Below are 17,764 nucleotides of genomic sequence, written 5' to 3'. Positions count from 1 at the left end.
GGACTGAGCACCGCACTGAGAGAAATGGTTGCATTTACTTCACTGCTTGCCAGACGCTGCATCCTCCAGAGCTGGAAATCATCTGATGCTCCACCAATACCAAAATGGCGAAACAATGTACTATCTTAAATTGGAAAAAAATAAATACACATTAAGAGGCACCACAGAGTCTTTCTATGTCAAATGGAAACCTTTCATCGAATATTTTACTGAACTTCAGGCACTGCCTGACTGAGAAGAAACTATATTTTTATGTGTCATTCCATCGGTACTGTGAGATGAGCCGGGGAGAGATGGGGAGGGAGGGGAGCACACGGGTATGCATATTAAATTCATATTGAATTCAAATGCTCAAACCTTTTTCTACATTTGGTTTGTTATCTGTGTGTTGTTTATTTTTTCTTAGTTAATGTATTACTTATTTTTATTTTTATTTTTAATTTTTATTTCTATTTTATTTTCTGATTGGGGGGAAAAGAAACAAAAATCTTTTTTTTCTGAATTTCCCTGATCTGTTAAAAAAAATGTGTGAAAATGTATACACTGTTGAATATGTCTCAATGAACATATTTAAAAAAAAAAAAAAGAAATCATGATTTGTCACAGCCCTTCATTGTGACTATCTAATCGACGGACAGGATTGGTATACGTGTGCGCCTTATCATATACAAGAGTCTGATAGGTTGTTGAGGTAGTGAGTCTCCAGAGAGCGAATGAGATGTGAACCACCATGTGAGAACCAACACAAAAGAGTCACCCGCACCACTCACCCTCCCTCACCCTTCTATCCCATCAAACATAAACTGATACCCTCCCTGACAGTTTTCCATCTTTCACATGCATGTTGCTGGATTTATCTTTCCCGTCTCCTTCAGCTCTCTGTTCTCCCTCCATCACCCTCGATCAATATCACATGCTCTCATTCTTCCTCGGAGGGGGAGTCAAGTTTTTTTTCGTGTGACATGCTGTCAGTTAGGTTTGACAGAATTCCTATCAGTGTGTGATGTGTCACCAGGCACACATGAAATATGAGTAGTGTGTGCTTGGACTTGTGTAGCTTTTTTTTTTTCAGCAGGACCTCTTTAAATTAACATCAAGCACTTCCAGTTGTATTAATCCTCGGTACTGAACGAGTCTGCACTCAACAATGCATGCTTACATTAATCTCTAAATGAATCTGCTGATAAACAAACTCGTTTAACCCGTAATCATGTTGTCGCAATGAAGTTCTACGAATGCAGTGAGCACGGCGTCCACCAGGGGGCTCACCTGAGTCATCAGGAAGTGAGTCAAGTGATTTCATGACATAACAAACACAAAATATAAGTGTGTAAATCAAGTAGACGGTTACCCGTGTGTCCATGTAGGGGTGAGTGTGGGCGTGGCAGAGTGGGCGAGGTGCTGGACGTCACAATCAGACTCTTCCGGTTGCTGGTGCGACAGCTGAGGACACAGACAGAGACTCAGTTTAGAGCATGTTTACGGACAAAGACACAACATTGGATATTTGAAAGAACTGTTCACTGTTCACTCACTGATACTTGACAAATAAATTCATTCATCATTTATACTTCCTTTCTCGCAACCAAAGTTATTTAAATGACTCAAATGCTTACCCTCTACGACCAATTCCTATCAAGTAACCTCTGACCCAGATACTATTTACCAGTTTTGAATAAGTCTGATCCATTTCCCGTCCAGCCACTTCAGTCAATTAATGTCTCTTAATTTCCACAAGTGCAATTATCTGTATTCCGAGCACAGCGTGCCACAAGATCCATCTAATGTCTCAGAGGGACTCAACAACTTTAATCTCACACTTGACTCAAACCCACTTTCCAGGCCCCTCCATTTTCTATTTGGCACTGGTAGAAACTAAACCACCACAAATATAACTTCAACTTTAAATATTCTTCATAGAAACAATTTTGAACAGAACTGACACGACAGAACATTTTTTTAAGTTTGACTTTGACACTTTATTGAAAGGACCTCCTGTGAAATATCCAGCTGTTCTGACAGCTACATGGTTTTCATGCGCAGCATTTGCATAAATTTGACTCTGAAATTTCATTTATGCAAAGTTCAACGTGAATCGATGCATATTTACTTGTTCGGTCTGCTGACAGTGTGACTTCTCACCCTCTATATCGGAACCAGTCCCATTAAAAACCACGCATTCAGACATCTAGAGTAGAAAATTGTTTTCATATTTTGCAGTTGGCTTCAGATTTCATTTTAAAAAGCCTGTTGACATTGGTTTGGATGCGAGTTCAAAGCTTGTTTGACTTTCAAAAGAGAAGAATAAGGAATACCCTCCAGAGGCACACAGGAAATTAAGTTTCAATAATTTAACCCTCCATATAATCTAGTTTTTTTTACACAATGACGACAAGAAATTCTTAAAGGGCAACTAATGTGTCTTAAATAGATCTTGGACTCTATTGTCCTCATCAGTATGTGTCTCTTTTCATTGAATAAATGTGTTAAATGTGCTTAACCCCGCCCACTGAAAACACTGTTTTTCTGGAGATTAAATCTGGATTACCATAACAACGCCCACTCTGCTGTGATTGATCAAACATCAAGGTTTGTCACCACGTGTCAGTGATCCCATAAGTATCCACCTCGAAGGGACATGTTGTATAAACAAAGCAGGGGGCAATTAGAGCTGGCTGGAGGAGTGAATTATCCTGCACAATATGCTTCCTTCTTGTCACCTCTCCTTTGCCGAGAGGAAGACTTCAACATTTGAAACATGTGAGTGAGTTAGGAGAGTTGGGTTTCAACATTAGTTTCCCTTTAAACCTTATTTCTGATCTTTCACAGATGATGCCATTTGATTTTAAATGACATCACACATTAGAGGTTCATGCTATCCTAACAAGATGAAGACCATCATAAGCAGAGATTCATTTCAGAACCAGAAATATAAAATCCATCCCATTCCTCACAGGATTCTGCTCTGGAACTTCAATATTAAGAGTTTGACTGCGACAAAGGGAGAGTGTACTACATTAGACCCCAGATCCAAAAAGAGAAGCAGATCGAGACTAGACTTCCTTTAAAAGTCCAAAAACTATTTTATATTTCACACTATGGAAGTTGCTTATTTAAGCTATTCGAGTGATACTCGTGTTTTGAAGAGAGGCGCAACTGTGCATCAGCTCAGCGTGTCATCTCTCTGCTCCTGAGAAACTCATAACAGCGTGACAGTCTGTTGACAGCGGAGATAAAGAAAAACTGCTTATGAGCAAACAGCAATGTGGGCATCACTCGGAACACAAGCACATTTATCAGGAGTGTGTGTGGATATGGAGTCAAGCTCATTTCCCGCAGCCCACTTATTATCTGAGGTTTACGACAACACAGGAAATCAATGTGTTTGGTGTGCGTGTGTGTGTGTATGCATGGGTGAGTTTGTGTTAGTGTGTACACTATTTCATGTCTTGCAACCAATATTTCTGCTTCACATCAATTACGCCAACACATTGATGATGTCGGTAAAACTGATCAAGAAGCAACATAGTGAACACATGTTGGATCTGTGCTAATGTAGCTAACGTACAAACAGATGTTGAACAGGGAGAATGTGCACTTTTTTACCGACTTAGCTGAAGAGCTCATTTCTTTAGCATCAGTCATGTAAGCCCATCTTTCGTACAGATTAGTGAGTTTGTATGTGTTTGAATCTTCAAGTTCATGTTTGTGTTGATGGGTGTGCGTATGCCTCTGATCACATGGGTGTATCCATCTATCTATTCACGTCATCTGTTACAATCTTTGTTTGTTTGTATTTTGTGTTAGTGTGCACCAGTGTTCACGTTAACTGTGTCTTTGTGAATGTGCGTTTTTATTTGGGAATATCTCCGACTTTGACTTTCTTTTGTACTCGCCACATCTGTGCATGCGAGTGCGCGAAAGCATTTGTGTGCCTGTGTCGACTCTGTGTGCGTTCGTGAATGTGCGCGTTTGTCAGCCTGTTATTAGAGGAAAATTGCAGCTCTTGTCTGTTCCCAGCTGGAGTATCACTTCCGTCTTTGATGGAAGAGACAGCGACTATGGAGTCAACGACACACACAGAATCACAGACACACAAACGCAGACACATGAACAAACGCACACACACGTCAGACAGGATGACGTCTACGGAGGATGACGGAGTACCTCTTGGAGCGTCGCAGCAGACCTCTGTCCGGCAGCGAATGGTTGGACATCAGCGTCCAGAAGGAGTCAGACATTGTCACAACACCATCGCCGCGACGACGCTCGGCTTCAGAACACACTTCCTGCCGCTGCTCTGGCAGCGAGCAGAAAAGCATCCTCTCCAGTCTCTAGCCCCTCTCCTCACTCTCCCTTCTCACTCTCTCTCCACTCATCAGCGCCCCCTTCCTCCCTCTTCTCTGCCCCCTCTTCATGCTGCCTACAAATGCTTAAACTACTTAGAAATGAGGTTTCATGAGGTTTTTCTCACGGGTTTCTGGCATGCGAGTACGCTTTAAGAAGTTGTGTGCTAGCAAAGTAGTTAGTACAAAGCATATCAGGTAGTATGGTGGTAAAACACTATGTAGGATGCGACTTAACCGGTTAAAACAACTTTTAAAAATGTCATACAGCCCAGAAATAAAATTTTTAAATAAGTATGATTTGTCTGGTCTAGCGAAAGACTGGAAAGACTTGAAGGCTGCATCAAATGAACATCTGATTATGTCGTACTGTCAGATCCACACACACACACGTCTAAATAACTACTTTTAAAAAGCAGCAGAAATAACTGTCATGTCTCCTGCACTGTTTTTGTCAGTACTATTTTAGTACCAATGAAAAAAGGAGCCCCTCAGGGGCAAATAATTGCAGAAAAACAGCCGAACTACTGCAGGAACTTCTACACTAAAATCGTTTCAGGAGAATCTACAATGTCTCACGGTGACTGGATATCTACTGCAGAGCTTTGAAAAGTCTATGTTGCCGTCAAGCCGCATTACCGCCAACGAGTGTCACACTGTGCGCTTTGATGGACAGATTCACCTCACTCCGCTTTAAAATACAAATACCGTGACCAGATGCTTTTTATCTTTTTTTTGTCGTCAATATTGCAGAATCTCTGTATCGAAGTAGAATCATTATCACAAACAAGCAGTGAGAGGTACACTTGACTGTAACACGTTGCGATTACATTTCACGGATGTAATGTTTGGTGATGTGAAAATGGCCCCACTTAGTATTTGCAGCAGATAAAAGCATAGGTGAGGAGCCAATGTTGAAAGAGCGGTTAAAAGGTGACAGTCATAACAAACATTTTGAAGCTGACAAAGCCTGTATAAGTGATGTGGTAATGACTTTGAAATGCTACAGCTGCTAAAATAACATGCTATTGAATAAAAAAACAACAACTGAATAATAAAATAGAAATGGGAAGCAAATTCAGTGGCATCAGTGACATGAGAATTTGCAAATATACTCAAACAATATTCTTGGTGTTAGAATTGCTGGAGTAGTTTTTGTAGCAGTTTGATCATTTTTAAACATGCTAATGCACCTGAGGAGTTAATGTAGATGAGATCGAAGCTTAGCTGAAGAGCTAATTTAGCTAAACTACTATCTTAGCTGAAGTGCTAATGTAGCTTAGATCACACCTTAGCCAAAGCGCTAATGTAGCAAAAATTGTAGTTTAGCTGAAGTCCTAATGTAACTAAGATCATTGCTTAGCTGAAGTGCTAACGTAGATAAAATTATAGCTTAGCTGAAGAGCTAACGTTGCTAAAATAGTAGCTTAGCTGAAGTGCTATTGTAGGTTAGATTGTATCTTAGCTGAAGTGCTACTGTAGGTTAGATTGTAGCTTAGCTAAAGTGCTAACGCAGCCGAGATCATGGCTTAGCTTAAGTGCCTATATAGCTAAAATCCACCCCTAGCTGGAGTGCTAACAAAGCTAAAATGTAAGCTTAAGTGCTAATGTCGCTGAGATTATAATGAGGTGCTAATGCAGTCGCCATTATGAATGTGAGCCTGATGGAAGAAAATATAATAATCGGATAATAAAAATTATTTATGACACTTCCTGCTATTGGGTTCTTTCTTTACCTGACCACATTTCATGTTCCTCTATTTGCTAATATACATGTTTAATGTGTTGTAAAAATATTTTACATCGACGCAACCATGTTTTGAATACAGCTGACACACAAAAATTGTGGTTACATTCTGTATGTTGTTTTGGCTCAGTGAAGGTTTCACTCAAGTAATCAAACAGACGCACTTCCTGTAGCATTGGTGTGTTAGCGACACACACTCTTACCTCCACAGGAATGGGTTCCCTCTGTGGTGAACAGGGGCCGACAGGGGCCCATCGGCTGAGCAAAGCAAGGGGGTCGAGGAAGGGGGGAGTGAGAGGGTGACGGCAGGGGGCGCAACTAAGGAGGGATGGAAGGAAGTAGGAGACAGCAGGTGCTGAAGGAGACTGCTGTTGCCGTGACAACGCAGCTGAGCTGGTGACCAGATTCTGCCAACAGAGGGAGGGAAGGCAGGATGAAGAGGATGAAGGATTCTATATATGAATATCATTTAATAAGTCTAATAGCTTGCTGGGCTTATAGATCACAACTGTCCACAGTGTCTGAATGATGACAAAACTTGCAATTTAAAAATATTTTTACATGATTTGGTAGTTGCCCTGAAGTTGGGACTTTAATGACTTTAAATGGTAAGACATTTATAAATAGTAATAAGCAAATATTTTAATAAGGTGTTGTATAAATAAATAATTTCAATATTATACTTTACAGACTATATTCTAACAAATTCAGTCTATGGACAAAACATATAATAAAGAAAACTAAAACACATTAAAAAGTACAGTGGGAGCAATTTTAAAGTTCAAAAACAAAACTATGAATCTTTATTTACGAGAAGTGTTTAGGTGCGTGTCCTGCCAGCTCCTCAGCCGTGACTGAGTGTCGTGTTTCAAGGGTGTAGCGGTGTGTTAACTATAAGTGTGAACATGTTTGTCGCCAAGTCAGGCAGGACACCGTAAAGAGGCATAAACATGGCTGACCTCTGACCTTTCCCATGCACCCCATTGTGAAAATTGACATTAGCACCCTACTTCAAAACTGAAGTAGTCAAAACAGAATTTGAAACTCGAACTAGACATAATTCCATGTCCATACTGTACAGCGTGCTAACTAGCTTCTATAGAACTTGTTTTTTTCTGGCAAATACTTCTCACCTCAGATGTTGTTGTGTGTCCTCACAACAATTCAACAGTTATTTTTGGGGTGTTTATGTTTTAGATTTATCTTTTCTCTCTACATTGAAGAACATAATCCTAGAGCACAGTCGTTACAGTGAAACTTGAGAAATGAGCTGCCTCTCTTTCAATATTAGGGCTTTAAGCCAGTGGTAGTGTGCGATATTGCTTTTAGTACAGACCATATGCCAAGTAAATATTTGGTCAATATCGCTGAAACACATTTTAAAATGTATATGTGACGCATGATCAATCAATCAATCTGGCCTTTTGGTGTTTTTGTTCATATTTTTTCTAACCATTTGGATTGTTTTGCCAAAAATACATTTGAATAACATAATAAGCATTGAATAAACAAAGTGAAAAAATCTAATGATTTTTTTTTATTATTATTTAAACAAAATTAGTAAATGTAAAGTGTTTTGTGATTATTTATGAGAAGATTCTTCTTCAATAGCAGACTAGTCAAAACATTTTTTTGGTTTGTTGTGCAATCACAAAAATAACTACAATCCTCTATGGAAATGTCCAAATAAAATACCAATATACTTTGTTACTATGTGACAACATTCAATAAAAATCAGGTAACAACATGGACTTTTTAAAGTCTTTTAAAAGCACTTTTCTTTTTTTTTTTTAAATTGTACTTTTGTATCTTATTTGGCAGTTTAAGTTTTTGTTGTATTTTTTTAAATTCCATGTTTAAACCACTATTCACTCACTTCAATAGCACTATATCTATTGAGATATATTAGTATTTTACTTATTTTTTCAATTATTTGTTTTCCAGAGTGTCATGTTTATTTTTATACGTTTTTTTCCATGTTTTGATAGGCTTTAAGTGACAAGCATTTTCACTTGTTATATTTATCTCGTCAATCCTTTTTTTATTGTTTTATCTTAAGATACTTTTAGAAAAGATACCTTTATTTTTAGGGGTGTTTTATCTGATACCCGTGTACTTCTAAAATGGTGCGGAAACTGGGCTCTCACACAAACGTTCTTAAGCCGTTTGTTTTTCTCAAGTCTTGACACATAACGTGTTCCAACTCTAACAGACTTTGTGGGTGTCATTTTCTGTCAGTATTATTCCGTAAATAGATCATGTGTCTGAGGTGCTTTGAGTTCAGGTGCTGCCAATCACAGATACTGATATGACTCGGTTTTGAAATACGTGTGTACCGTCTGTATTTTAGATTATCTCAAAAGAGAATAAGACCGAAACAGAATCACAGAAATCTGGGTTGCTTTTTCTCCTGGTTTCTACTGCCTTAGATAATAATAATAATAATAATAATGTCAGAACCAGTGAGATAATAGTGCTATGATGTATGACACCTATTTTTAATAAATTCTAGGGTTTTACAGAGTTTTTTGGACATTTGCAATTTTGTCATTTGATTAACAAACTTTATCTTATTTTGGCAAAGAAAACAGATCTGGACACATTAGCATCTTTTTACATTTTTTAGCACTTAGCTAATGCTTGGCTAACATGCATGACCTGCAACTTCAAAGGACTGTCAAGAGAATTATTTTTATAAACTTTCTTAATTATTGATATTTACTCAATGTAGATTTACTTTAGTGGTCAAGCTATGAAATGTTTCAATATCTCATTCTTACTGGAGTCGGAGGTTCGGTACCCCAGCTTTCTCCTTCCTCCTCTTCATCTCGGGTCCCGGTACAAAAAGTTCAGACCTAATCTGCCATAATCCAGTAATCTGCATCAGATTATCCACCAATCAAAACCATCCTGGTGGCTCCTTCGATGACTGGAACTGTCCACCGCTATCTTGAAAGACTGACCAGTCTTTGTGTGTCCGTGTGTTTGTGTGTGTGCATGTGTGTGACGTCAGCACCTGCTCTTATCGGCACACACACAGTTATGTTAGGTATCTGGGCTAGAGTGTTCCTCCAGCAGCGTGCACAGGCTTGCTGACTCACAAACTATCAGACGACCCAAACACACACACCTACACACACACACACACGCAAACAGACAATCCGTGAAGCTATTTACAGATACACGCGCACGTCCCGGACAAGTTGGTTCCCTTGTCTTGGCTGGTAATCCACAACAGGTGAAAGCTAACACGAACTGATCCACTCTGGAGTCCAGAGTCCCAGCAGAGCAGGTTGGGAGGGGAGTCGAGCCAGAACGATCCCCAGGAGGAGAGCTCTGATCCTGGGCATGCTCGAGGAAAAGTCCCCTTCTCTTCCTGGAAGCTAATGGTCGGTCAGAGGACTGCCACAAACAGCAGTTGTAGAGGGGGGGAGGTAGACGTGAGGGAGGTGGTTGTTAAGGAGGCGGGAAGGCGACTAGGGTAGAAGCTGAAATAGACTGGAGTGGCACCTCGGCTATGTGAGGTTTCTGTTGGCCTTGGTCAATTAGTTGACGATAAGATTTGAAATTTGAAAAGGCTGCATCTCCGCAAAGGTATCATCTATTCAGAAAACAAGCATATGAAAGCAGAAGTTGATTTTTAAATAAACTATTTACAGAACCAGAAGCGGAACGTACGGAAAGGTTATTTAGACGTCAGACGATGAGGAAGACGGGAAAATAGAGAAGTTCTATCAACCATATGAAACGCTCCGAGACAAATCAACACTTCCATTATGAAAATGTGGAACTTGTGTGGAACAACAAGTGAAATGCAATAGCTGACCAATGTGGAAGTATCTAAGGAAACTATAACAATATTTCCACAAAGAGCAAAGACTACAAATATCAGTAAATAGCAGCAGATTGGGCCCTGAATCCAACTAGTAAGAATAATAAGATCGTACATTAACAACATTAACGTATGGGGAAGCAAGAAAGAATGAGTTGTGTGTGAATAAATATTTCTTATAGTGCATTAGAAAATGAGGCTGTTGAAGGTTAAGTCTGAACTAACCATGTGTTTGAAGGTCAGAGCTGCTTTACTCATGTTATTTACTGTTAAAAACTGCAGTTATAGACTCATCGATCAAGAACAGTTCAGCCTGTGACTTAAACTGTGTTTTAGGTTTGGTGCGTAAACAAGAAGGATTGTTTTAAACTGTAAGATCAAATGTCTACGGTGAAGATACAGACTCTAAGAGGTCCTGAAGAGGGGCAAGCGCTCGTATTCCAAAAGCTCCGGGACACAAACGACCCCGATACACCACATGTAGCAGATTGATCATTCATAAACAATGTAGCGGTTGACAGGCGGACTGGAACTACTTCTCCCCGCAAACACACACAAACACACAAACACATTCACGATAAGTGGTTCTATGGAAAAAAGAGTGAGTGACAGATGGACAACACACGCACACCTCTGGGTTGGATCAAACCGTCACTCAATTTCTAGATTAAGTAAGGTCACTTTGACAGAAAGAACCCTGATGAACTTCTCACCACATTTGACTGACAGATGATGAACCGCTGCAGTCTCGCATAGTAAGCTTACTAAGTGTTACACAGTAGATCAGCTGGCACACACACGGAAATAAATTGGAAAGCACACAAATACACTCTCCATACACTGATATAAATAGCATTGAGCTTGTAAAAGTTGGATGCTCAGCTGCCCTGCGAGCACACACACACACACACACACACACGCACACACACCACACACACGCGTGCACGCACGCACACACACACTGAGCTTTTACAGGAAGTCCTCCGAACGACTTGATCTCAACAACAGCTGACACAAACCCGCAGGATCACATCAGATCAGATTGTCGTTAGACTCTCGCTGACCCGACGGGTTTGTCTGTCGACAGCGTGATGGTGTCAAGTTGTGAGTCTCGTTACAAAACACTGCCACAAACACCAGCGGAAAAAAAACAGAGGGGATGATGGGAACTTACAAGCTGCCGCGTCTGGGAAGACTCAGCTCCTTCTGAAAGACAGAAAAGAGGACATTAGTGTTTTGAGATGCAGTTCTGCTGCTTCGCCAGAAGGAGGCAGAAGAACACAGGGAACATTCAGTGTCAAGCTCAATACTTTATAATACACTTTATATTGACCAAACAAAAGCAAAGATCCTCAGAGTTTAGGTGTGTTCCTGTGTGTGACCGTGTTTGTCTGAGCATGTTCTTGCTTCAGGTTGTGTAGTTTTGTAAGGACGTGTGTAACCATGTTAAATGTCTTGTGTGTTTCGAGTGTGTACATGTGTGTGTGTATGCTTGCTTGTCGGTTTTCTTCGTGTATTTTACCTCCATATGTGTCTACTGTGTCCCCATTTGTACGAGTCCCAGTGTGTCTGTGTGTCTTTGTTCTACCCCGAGTGTGTAAATGTCTACACATGTGTGAGTTACGTCTCTTCCTTGATTTGCATTCTTTAGTTCTGCGCCAGGAGACCCTCACACTCGACTGCTCCACCCGTCAATCATCTCAAAAACAAAACTGCTTCCCTTCGCACATTTACAGAACAAAGACTCGACGCACTTGACACTCTAGCGACACACTCTGCACAACTTCCTTCTGGGTCCTCAACGAGGAGAAAAAAGTCTGAATGAACCAGAAGTAGTCTAAAATCTTCATGATCACAAACTAGACTGGAAAAAATAAATAAATAAATATATATATATATATATATATATATATATATATATATATATATACATACATTTGATTGGATAAAATGAATGTATGGTATGTTTTCATTCATTTGCATGTTATATTTAAAGTAATCTCAGAGTAATTAAAAAACTTTTATTTTCTATTTAGGACCTTTTAAAACTAATTTATTTATCCATTGTTTTGTTTTTTTATTGTCGACAAAAGACAAATATATTTACCACGGAAATATTAAAATGTTAAATTATGATAAAACATGAGTAAATTAACAGTTATTTTAGAGGAAAAAGAACAGCTTTTTGAAAAAACAAAAATATAATGAATCCACAACATCCTATTTAGAAGCTATATATACAGTATATATATAACTATACATTGTATTCTCTGATTCAAGTAACCTATAAGCCTCAGAAGTCTGGAGCGAAAGATTCTTGAGCCATAACTATGTGATGAAATATCGAGGCAACGAACAGCAAGATCATCTGGATGACACAGAGAGAAGAAGAGAGCCAGACAAAGATGAGAAGGTGCTGAACCAGTCGAGGGGTGAGAGTGACATTTCAACCCTCCAGTGCTGCTTTCACTGTCAAAACCAGCTTCTGCTAACAGCCGCCGACGCTCCGGGGGTCCGCGACGGCTGGATGACCTCAAAAATGAAAAGATGAAAGAAGGGGGTGTCGAGGAAGAGGGAAAGTTCAGGACACCGGAGCAGACGGACCCTGATGATGATCATCAGTTAGACAAATTAAGATTCCAGCCCACGAGGCATTCACAGATGCCTGTGAGAGATCATTTACAATCATAACAAGCCTCGCCCTTTTTGAAGCCGATCCACATTTACTTAAAAATAAAAAATATATATAAATGTGAAAAAATGTAAATGTAATATTTTATTTTAAAAAAGTGAAATAAATGTGAAAATTGCAACAACAAAACAATTAATAAAAACTGATAATTTTCATGAGCAAAAAGTACATTACAAGGCAAATAACTCCTTGAGGGCTCAATGCTAGAGGAGCATTTATAGCTGTTAAATAAGACATTTTTAAAAATAATGAACAAAATATGCAGGAACAAATACAAAATCGTGTTTTTATATAACAATGTTGAATGAACAATAACTGTCCAAAATGCAACCCGTCAAGTCAAGTGAAATTTATTTTATTTTATCGATTTAATTGTATTCAGTGTTATATTTCTTTGTTTTTTGCTAGCACTGAACAAAGCTGGGCAACCAATTTTTAACGACATTGAATTCTCTTCTAAACTTGTTTCAACTTCTTTGCCCTTTATGTGCACTGACTTCAAATAGTAAATATGTCGATTATTACCACACGAAACAGCAAAAGTATAAACTCAAGTGCGTGTTTTTCCTGAGTTTTAGCGATTTAAACTGTTTTACTGTGTATTTAACAACAACATGATATATATTTTTCTATGATTTTAGAGATTGTTACAAAGATTTTCACAAATTGCATTGAAATTCGCTTTAATTGTTATTTTATTAAGTTTGAGGAGCACCTTTTTTTCACAAACGTAGAGATGTGATGCACTTTATCTATCAATATAATTTTGCCTACTATAATCACTGCCTGAACTCCATGGCAGATGTAAATAAATATAAATTGTGTTTTGTTTTTTATCAGAAGAACCTAGTAAACTCCAAAAAACGTTGGGATAAATCTTATGATGAGTTGGTTGGACAGAAATGCAGTCAAACACAACGTCGCCTGAAGAGAACAAATGCAATCCACACTCAAAGCTCCACAGCTACACCAGGTTCTGATGTTCAATTTCACGGTTCTTCAAGTTCTCTGGCAAGACACTTTCATGTGGATCAGGAACTCAGCCCGAGGACTTTCTTCCTCTTCCTCATCTTTTGTCCTCTGACGCGGCGGCACAGCGGGGAGTCCGGACTCTTCGTAAGGCAGCGGTAACCAAGCTGGTAAATAAAAGCTCTTTGATATGTTAAACTGTGGGTCCAGATTAAATTGTTTTTTTAAGAGGATGACATCATCCGAATCTCTCTGCGGTCACCATGGATGAGCTCATCCGTGGCTCAGCTGCTTGCTGCTATAGGAGGATCAGTAAGACGCGTTGAAAGTGAAAGACAAAAGGTCGCTGTGGTGCATCCAAGCTTTTGGACGTGGAACCACTTTGAGTTCAAGTACGATGCTCAAATTGGGTGCTGACCAAATCAAGGAATTTGGTCCCAACCAGCACAGTGGCTCAATGAGATTTGGAGAAGAATATGACTCTTCTGTAAAACCATGACCGCTAATAACTCCAAATACTTTGAGCAGAAAGGAGGTCAATGTGACCAAACCATTTTCGCAGCTACACAATCAGTAGCCGCTGTAGTCTGTGAGACATTGTTACTGGGCCTGACAGAAAGAAATAATCAAAGAATTTCATTCATTATTACTGCCTTGAAAGGTTGAACAATATAGTATGTAATATTAGTCTTTTAGTCTACGAGTCTGCAGGGCAAAAAAAAGGTTGAGGAACCCTGCTTTAATCAATTGAGGGACAAAAGACCAAAATCTGTTTTCTGCACCAACAATGGTTTTATCTCAACACAAGGAAATTGTTGCATTTGCTGCTAACATCATATATGCATGACTACCTTAAAATGAGTACGCCAAAAAATGTGACCTTTTATATCCAATCAATCTTTGACAAAACCAAATTCATGTCCTCGAGTCTTGCACTTTAATTTCAAGTAATTATATAACTTAGGGCCACTTCATTTGAATCATTAATGCTCATCACACAAAATGTGAATTTTATAAACAAGAAGAAATAAGGAATTACAGAATTAGGACAAAAACAATAATTGCAAGAAAATGGTAAACCTTGTAATTGTTTAAAAAAAAAAAATTCAAACAACTCAAGCTTTGCTACGATGCTCATTTCTATGATTCAAGTGAGCGTCTCCACTGTCACAACTACTCATGCTAACAACCTTGCTGACGGTGTTTTGCTACGAGGGTTCAGGTAGAAAACAGGTCACAACAAGGGACTGTAGGGGAACCGGTGGTTCCTCGCTCAGACATGACGCTCTTATTCTGTCAGTTCCAACAAGTGGATTTGATGATGATGAGCGGGACTTCAGATAAACACACCACCAACCTACAGCAGAAACGGTTCTCACGGTGCTAGCCTACTAAATACACCGACCACCAAAGAGGTTTAGCTGGACTTTGAAATCATGGGAGCTTGTTGGCTTGTATTGTAAAAAGTAAGCTAATATTAAAAGTATTATATAAAAATAAATTCTCTACATAGAACCCCTTGGGTCGAATATCATTTTTTAAATATTAAACTTAGGAGTCCATTTAAAAAAAGTCAGTACGGATTGTAAAATCTGCTGAACCATCAACGTCCTAACACTTCTACCTCCACGCTTGGCAGTGAACAGCTTCCTCATGCTTCAGGTCACTTTTATACTTGTAAATTTAAAATAGCAAAGGATCTATTCATGTTCTACCTCAAAGAAAGATGACTTCAGGATCAGGAATGTAACATTTCTATGTGCAGCCCTCTGGTCTTCCTCTCTTCAACATTATGTGTCCTACCTGGCTGATCTCGGGGGTCACCTGGGCGAGAGTCAACTTCAGCCCGAACCAGCTGACCGATCGCCTGCGAGCCAAACTCTCCCGACCTGGTTGCTCATTTGACCACGGACAAGCCATCGCCACGACAACCATCCTGAAGAAGCCAGGAAGCCTTTCTTTCCTCAGAGACTCTGATCTGCTCTCGCTCATGCCGACTCCAGGTCAATAGTCCACTTCACTTTCCAACAGGAGCCGAAAACAAAACTAATCAGAGCTCACAGAGATGGTGTTTCCATAATCCCGGCAGGATTAGAGATATAACCGCACATTTGGATTTACATTACTAATGCACAGCTCGTTGCACTATTGAAACTTATTGAGAAATGCTGGAACAGGGTCAGAGCTGGCAGATTGTGTTTTAAAGCTTCAGTTCAGTTTACGCCTTAAATTATGGAAAATATAAGACAACTTTCTATACTTAGCGATATCTCATAAAGGTTTACATTAAAAAAAAAGATTTTCTCCTTCCACAGTGTTTTTTTGCAACTGTTACAAGGACGATTTTTCTGCATTTTTTTTAACCATACTTCTACCTGCAGGCCTGGAGATCTAACCGGTCTCCATTTTGAAGAATTAAAAAAAAAAAAAAACACACATGATCTTTTCTGCTGACTGATGTTAACCACTGTGAAAAACAAAACTGACCAGAAAAGAAGTTAAGTGAGGTTTGCGGTGATTTCTGTGGCTCAGAGGCCTTCATCAATATTTGATGAAGCCCCAGAGCGAGGGCGGCAAGATCAGTCAAGCGTGTCCGAGACGACGAGACCAGGAGAGACGAGGAGGAAGAATATTTCCATCATCATCTCCTACCGACACACGTCGCCATCGCCACCTTAAGGCGGGATAGATGAGACTCTGCAGATCAACAGAAGGAAGATGAAAGTGAGCGTTGAGGAGGACATGGAGCATGAACTCGGCATTAGATCTTTTGAGATGTCCGCAGCAACATCTGATAGTTTAGTGTCAGAGCTGTCTGGACTGATGCCATATCAATAATTTAAGAATTATATCTATCTGGTGAATAATACATGTGTTTGAGGTTAGGAATTACACCGTACTCTGGCTAATACTGCTGCTAATCTGTATTATTTGAATTTGTATTATTAACTCTTACTACTAAGTGATGTCTGATGCCAATAACTCAAAATAGTCTCAATCCACATCTTAAAATGCAGTGGCCTAATAATCCAGACATTTATGGTGAGAAGATTCATCAGCACGGTAAGAAAACCAGATTAAACCAATATAGGCATATTGTTATTTAATATGTTTGATAATTTGCACTTAATCTAGGTGCTACTGATCTAGTCATCTAATCTGGATTAACCTCCTCTATACTCTTTCTAATCATATTAAGATAATTAATTTATATTAAACATATTGTTGTATTGGTTGTGATTAATTTCTCCTCGTTTTTAAAATGCATCTCATGTAGGTTTTAATGTACTTGGTAAAAAGGAAAACTTAATTCTCTTACAGCATCATCCCGACAATGTTGTAATTAGAATGAAATAAAATCTCTTATTTGTCAAAGTGTAGTTATTTATTAATATCAGCATAACTACACTAGGATATTAGGATCAGCATGTGTAGGACGGTGTAACTAGATTAAAGCAGCCTCCAAAATTGGGTTTCAGATTTGTTTTGTCCAGTATAAGAGCTTGTCAGAAACACATTAAGCTTTTTGACGCATTGTTAAAGATGTTTACTGGTCGAGTTTAATGATCGATGATGTTTTGCTCTGCCTCGTGGTTAATCCATAAACTTTTCTGCGGCTCCGGAGTGCAAGTGTGAGATTTAGTACTCGTTGAACTTCTAAATCCATCTGGCTGACTTGAGTTTGGCGCGAGGCCACGGCCGGGAATTACAGAAACAAACGTGCCAGCGAGCCGACGCACAGACAGAGTCAACAATCCCTCTGTTTGTTTGTTAGTCAATGAAGTAAACAACATTAGATTATGAGGATTCAGTATCTCTCTGTGTCAGTCTCGCGCACAGCAACTGAAGTGAATCTTCAAACACCTCTGGTCTATCGACTTCGGCTAAAAAACACAGGAAACCAGGTCGTGTCCTGCTTACCGAACTATTTCCTGCCACACAAAAGTGGAACAGTGTGGAACTTCGAGGGGAGAAGCTGCAGTGTGTCACTGTGATGGAGTTTTTAGGAACTGGGGAGGTTTGATAGAGACCCTGACTGGATCAAATGATCAGGCATTGATGGGGACGTCACAAGATCAGTAGGTGTAGTAAGTGTCACATCATGACTTACTAAGAGAGTACTCAGGCCCCGGGGCCAATTCCAGCTCACTGTGTCATTTTATGTGGCCAGCAAGAGA

At 39.4% G+C, this 17,764-nt stretch overlaps 1 protein-coding gene across 1 annotated transcript in view; it reads right to left on the bottom strand.

The window, feature by feature from the left end:
• mast2 (microtubule associated serine/threonine kinase 2) overlaps positions 1-17,764 on the bottom strand; it is an 86,857-nt gene that overhangs the window by 29,110 nt on the left and 39,983 nt on the right. Inside the window, 2 exon segments of the mRNA XM_087784643.1 lie at positions 1,352-1,443; positions 11,100-11,131. Coding sequence (XP_087640769.1) covers positions 1,352-1,443; positions 11,100-11,131 — 124 coding nt within the window.

The sequence above is a fragment of the Callionymus lyra genome, chromosome 2 (genome assembly GCF_982586985.1).
Source record: "Callionymus lyra chromosome 2, fCalLyr1.hap1.1, whole genome shotgun sequence".
Classification (NCBI taxonomy): Eukaryota; Metazoa; Chordata; class Actinopteri; order Syngnathiformes; family Callionymidae; genus Callionymus; species Callionymus lyra.
The sequence above is the reverse complement of the archived record's forward strand: the minus strand, read 5'-3'. Positions and strand labels throughout refer to the sequence as shown.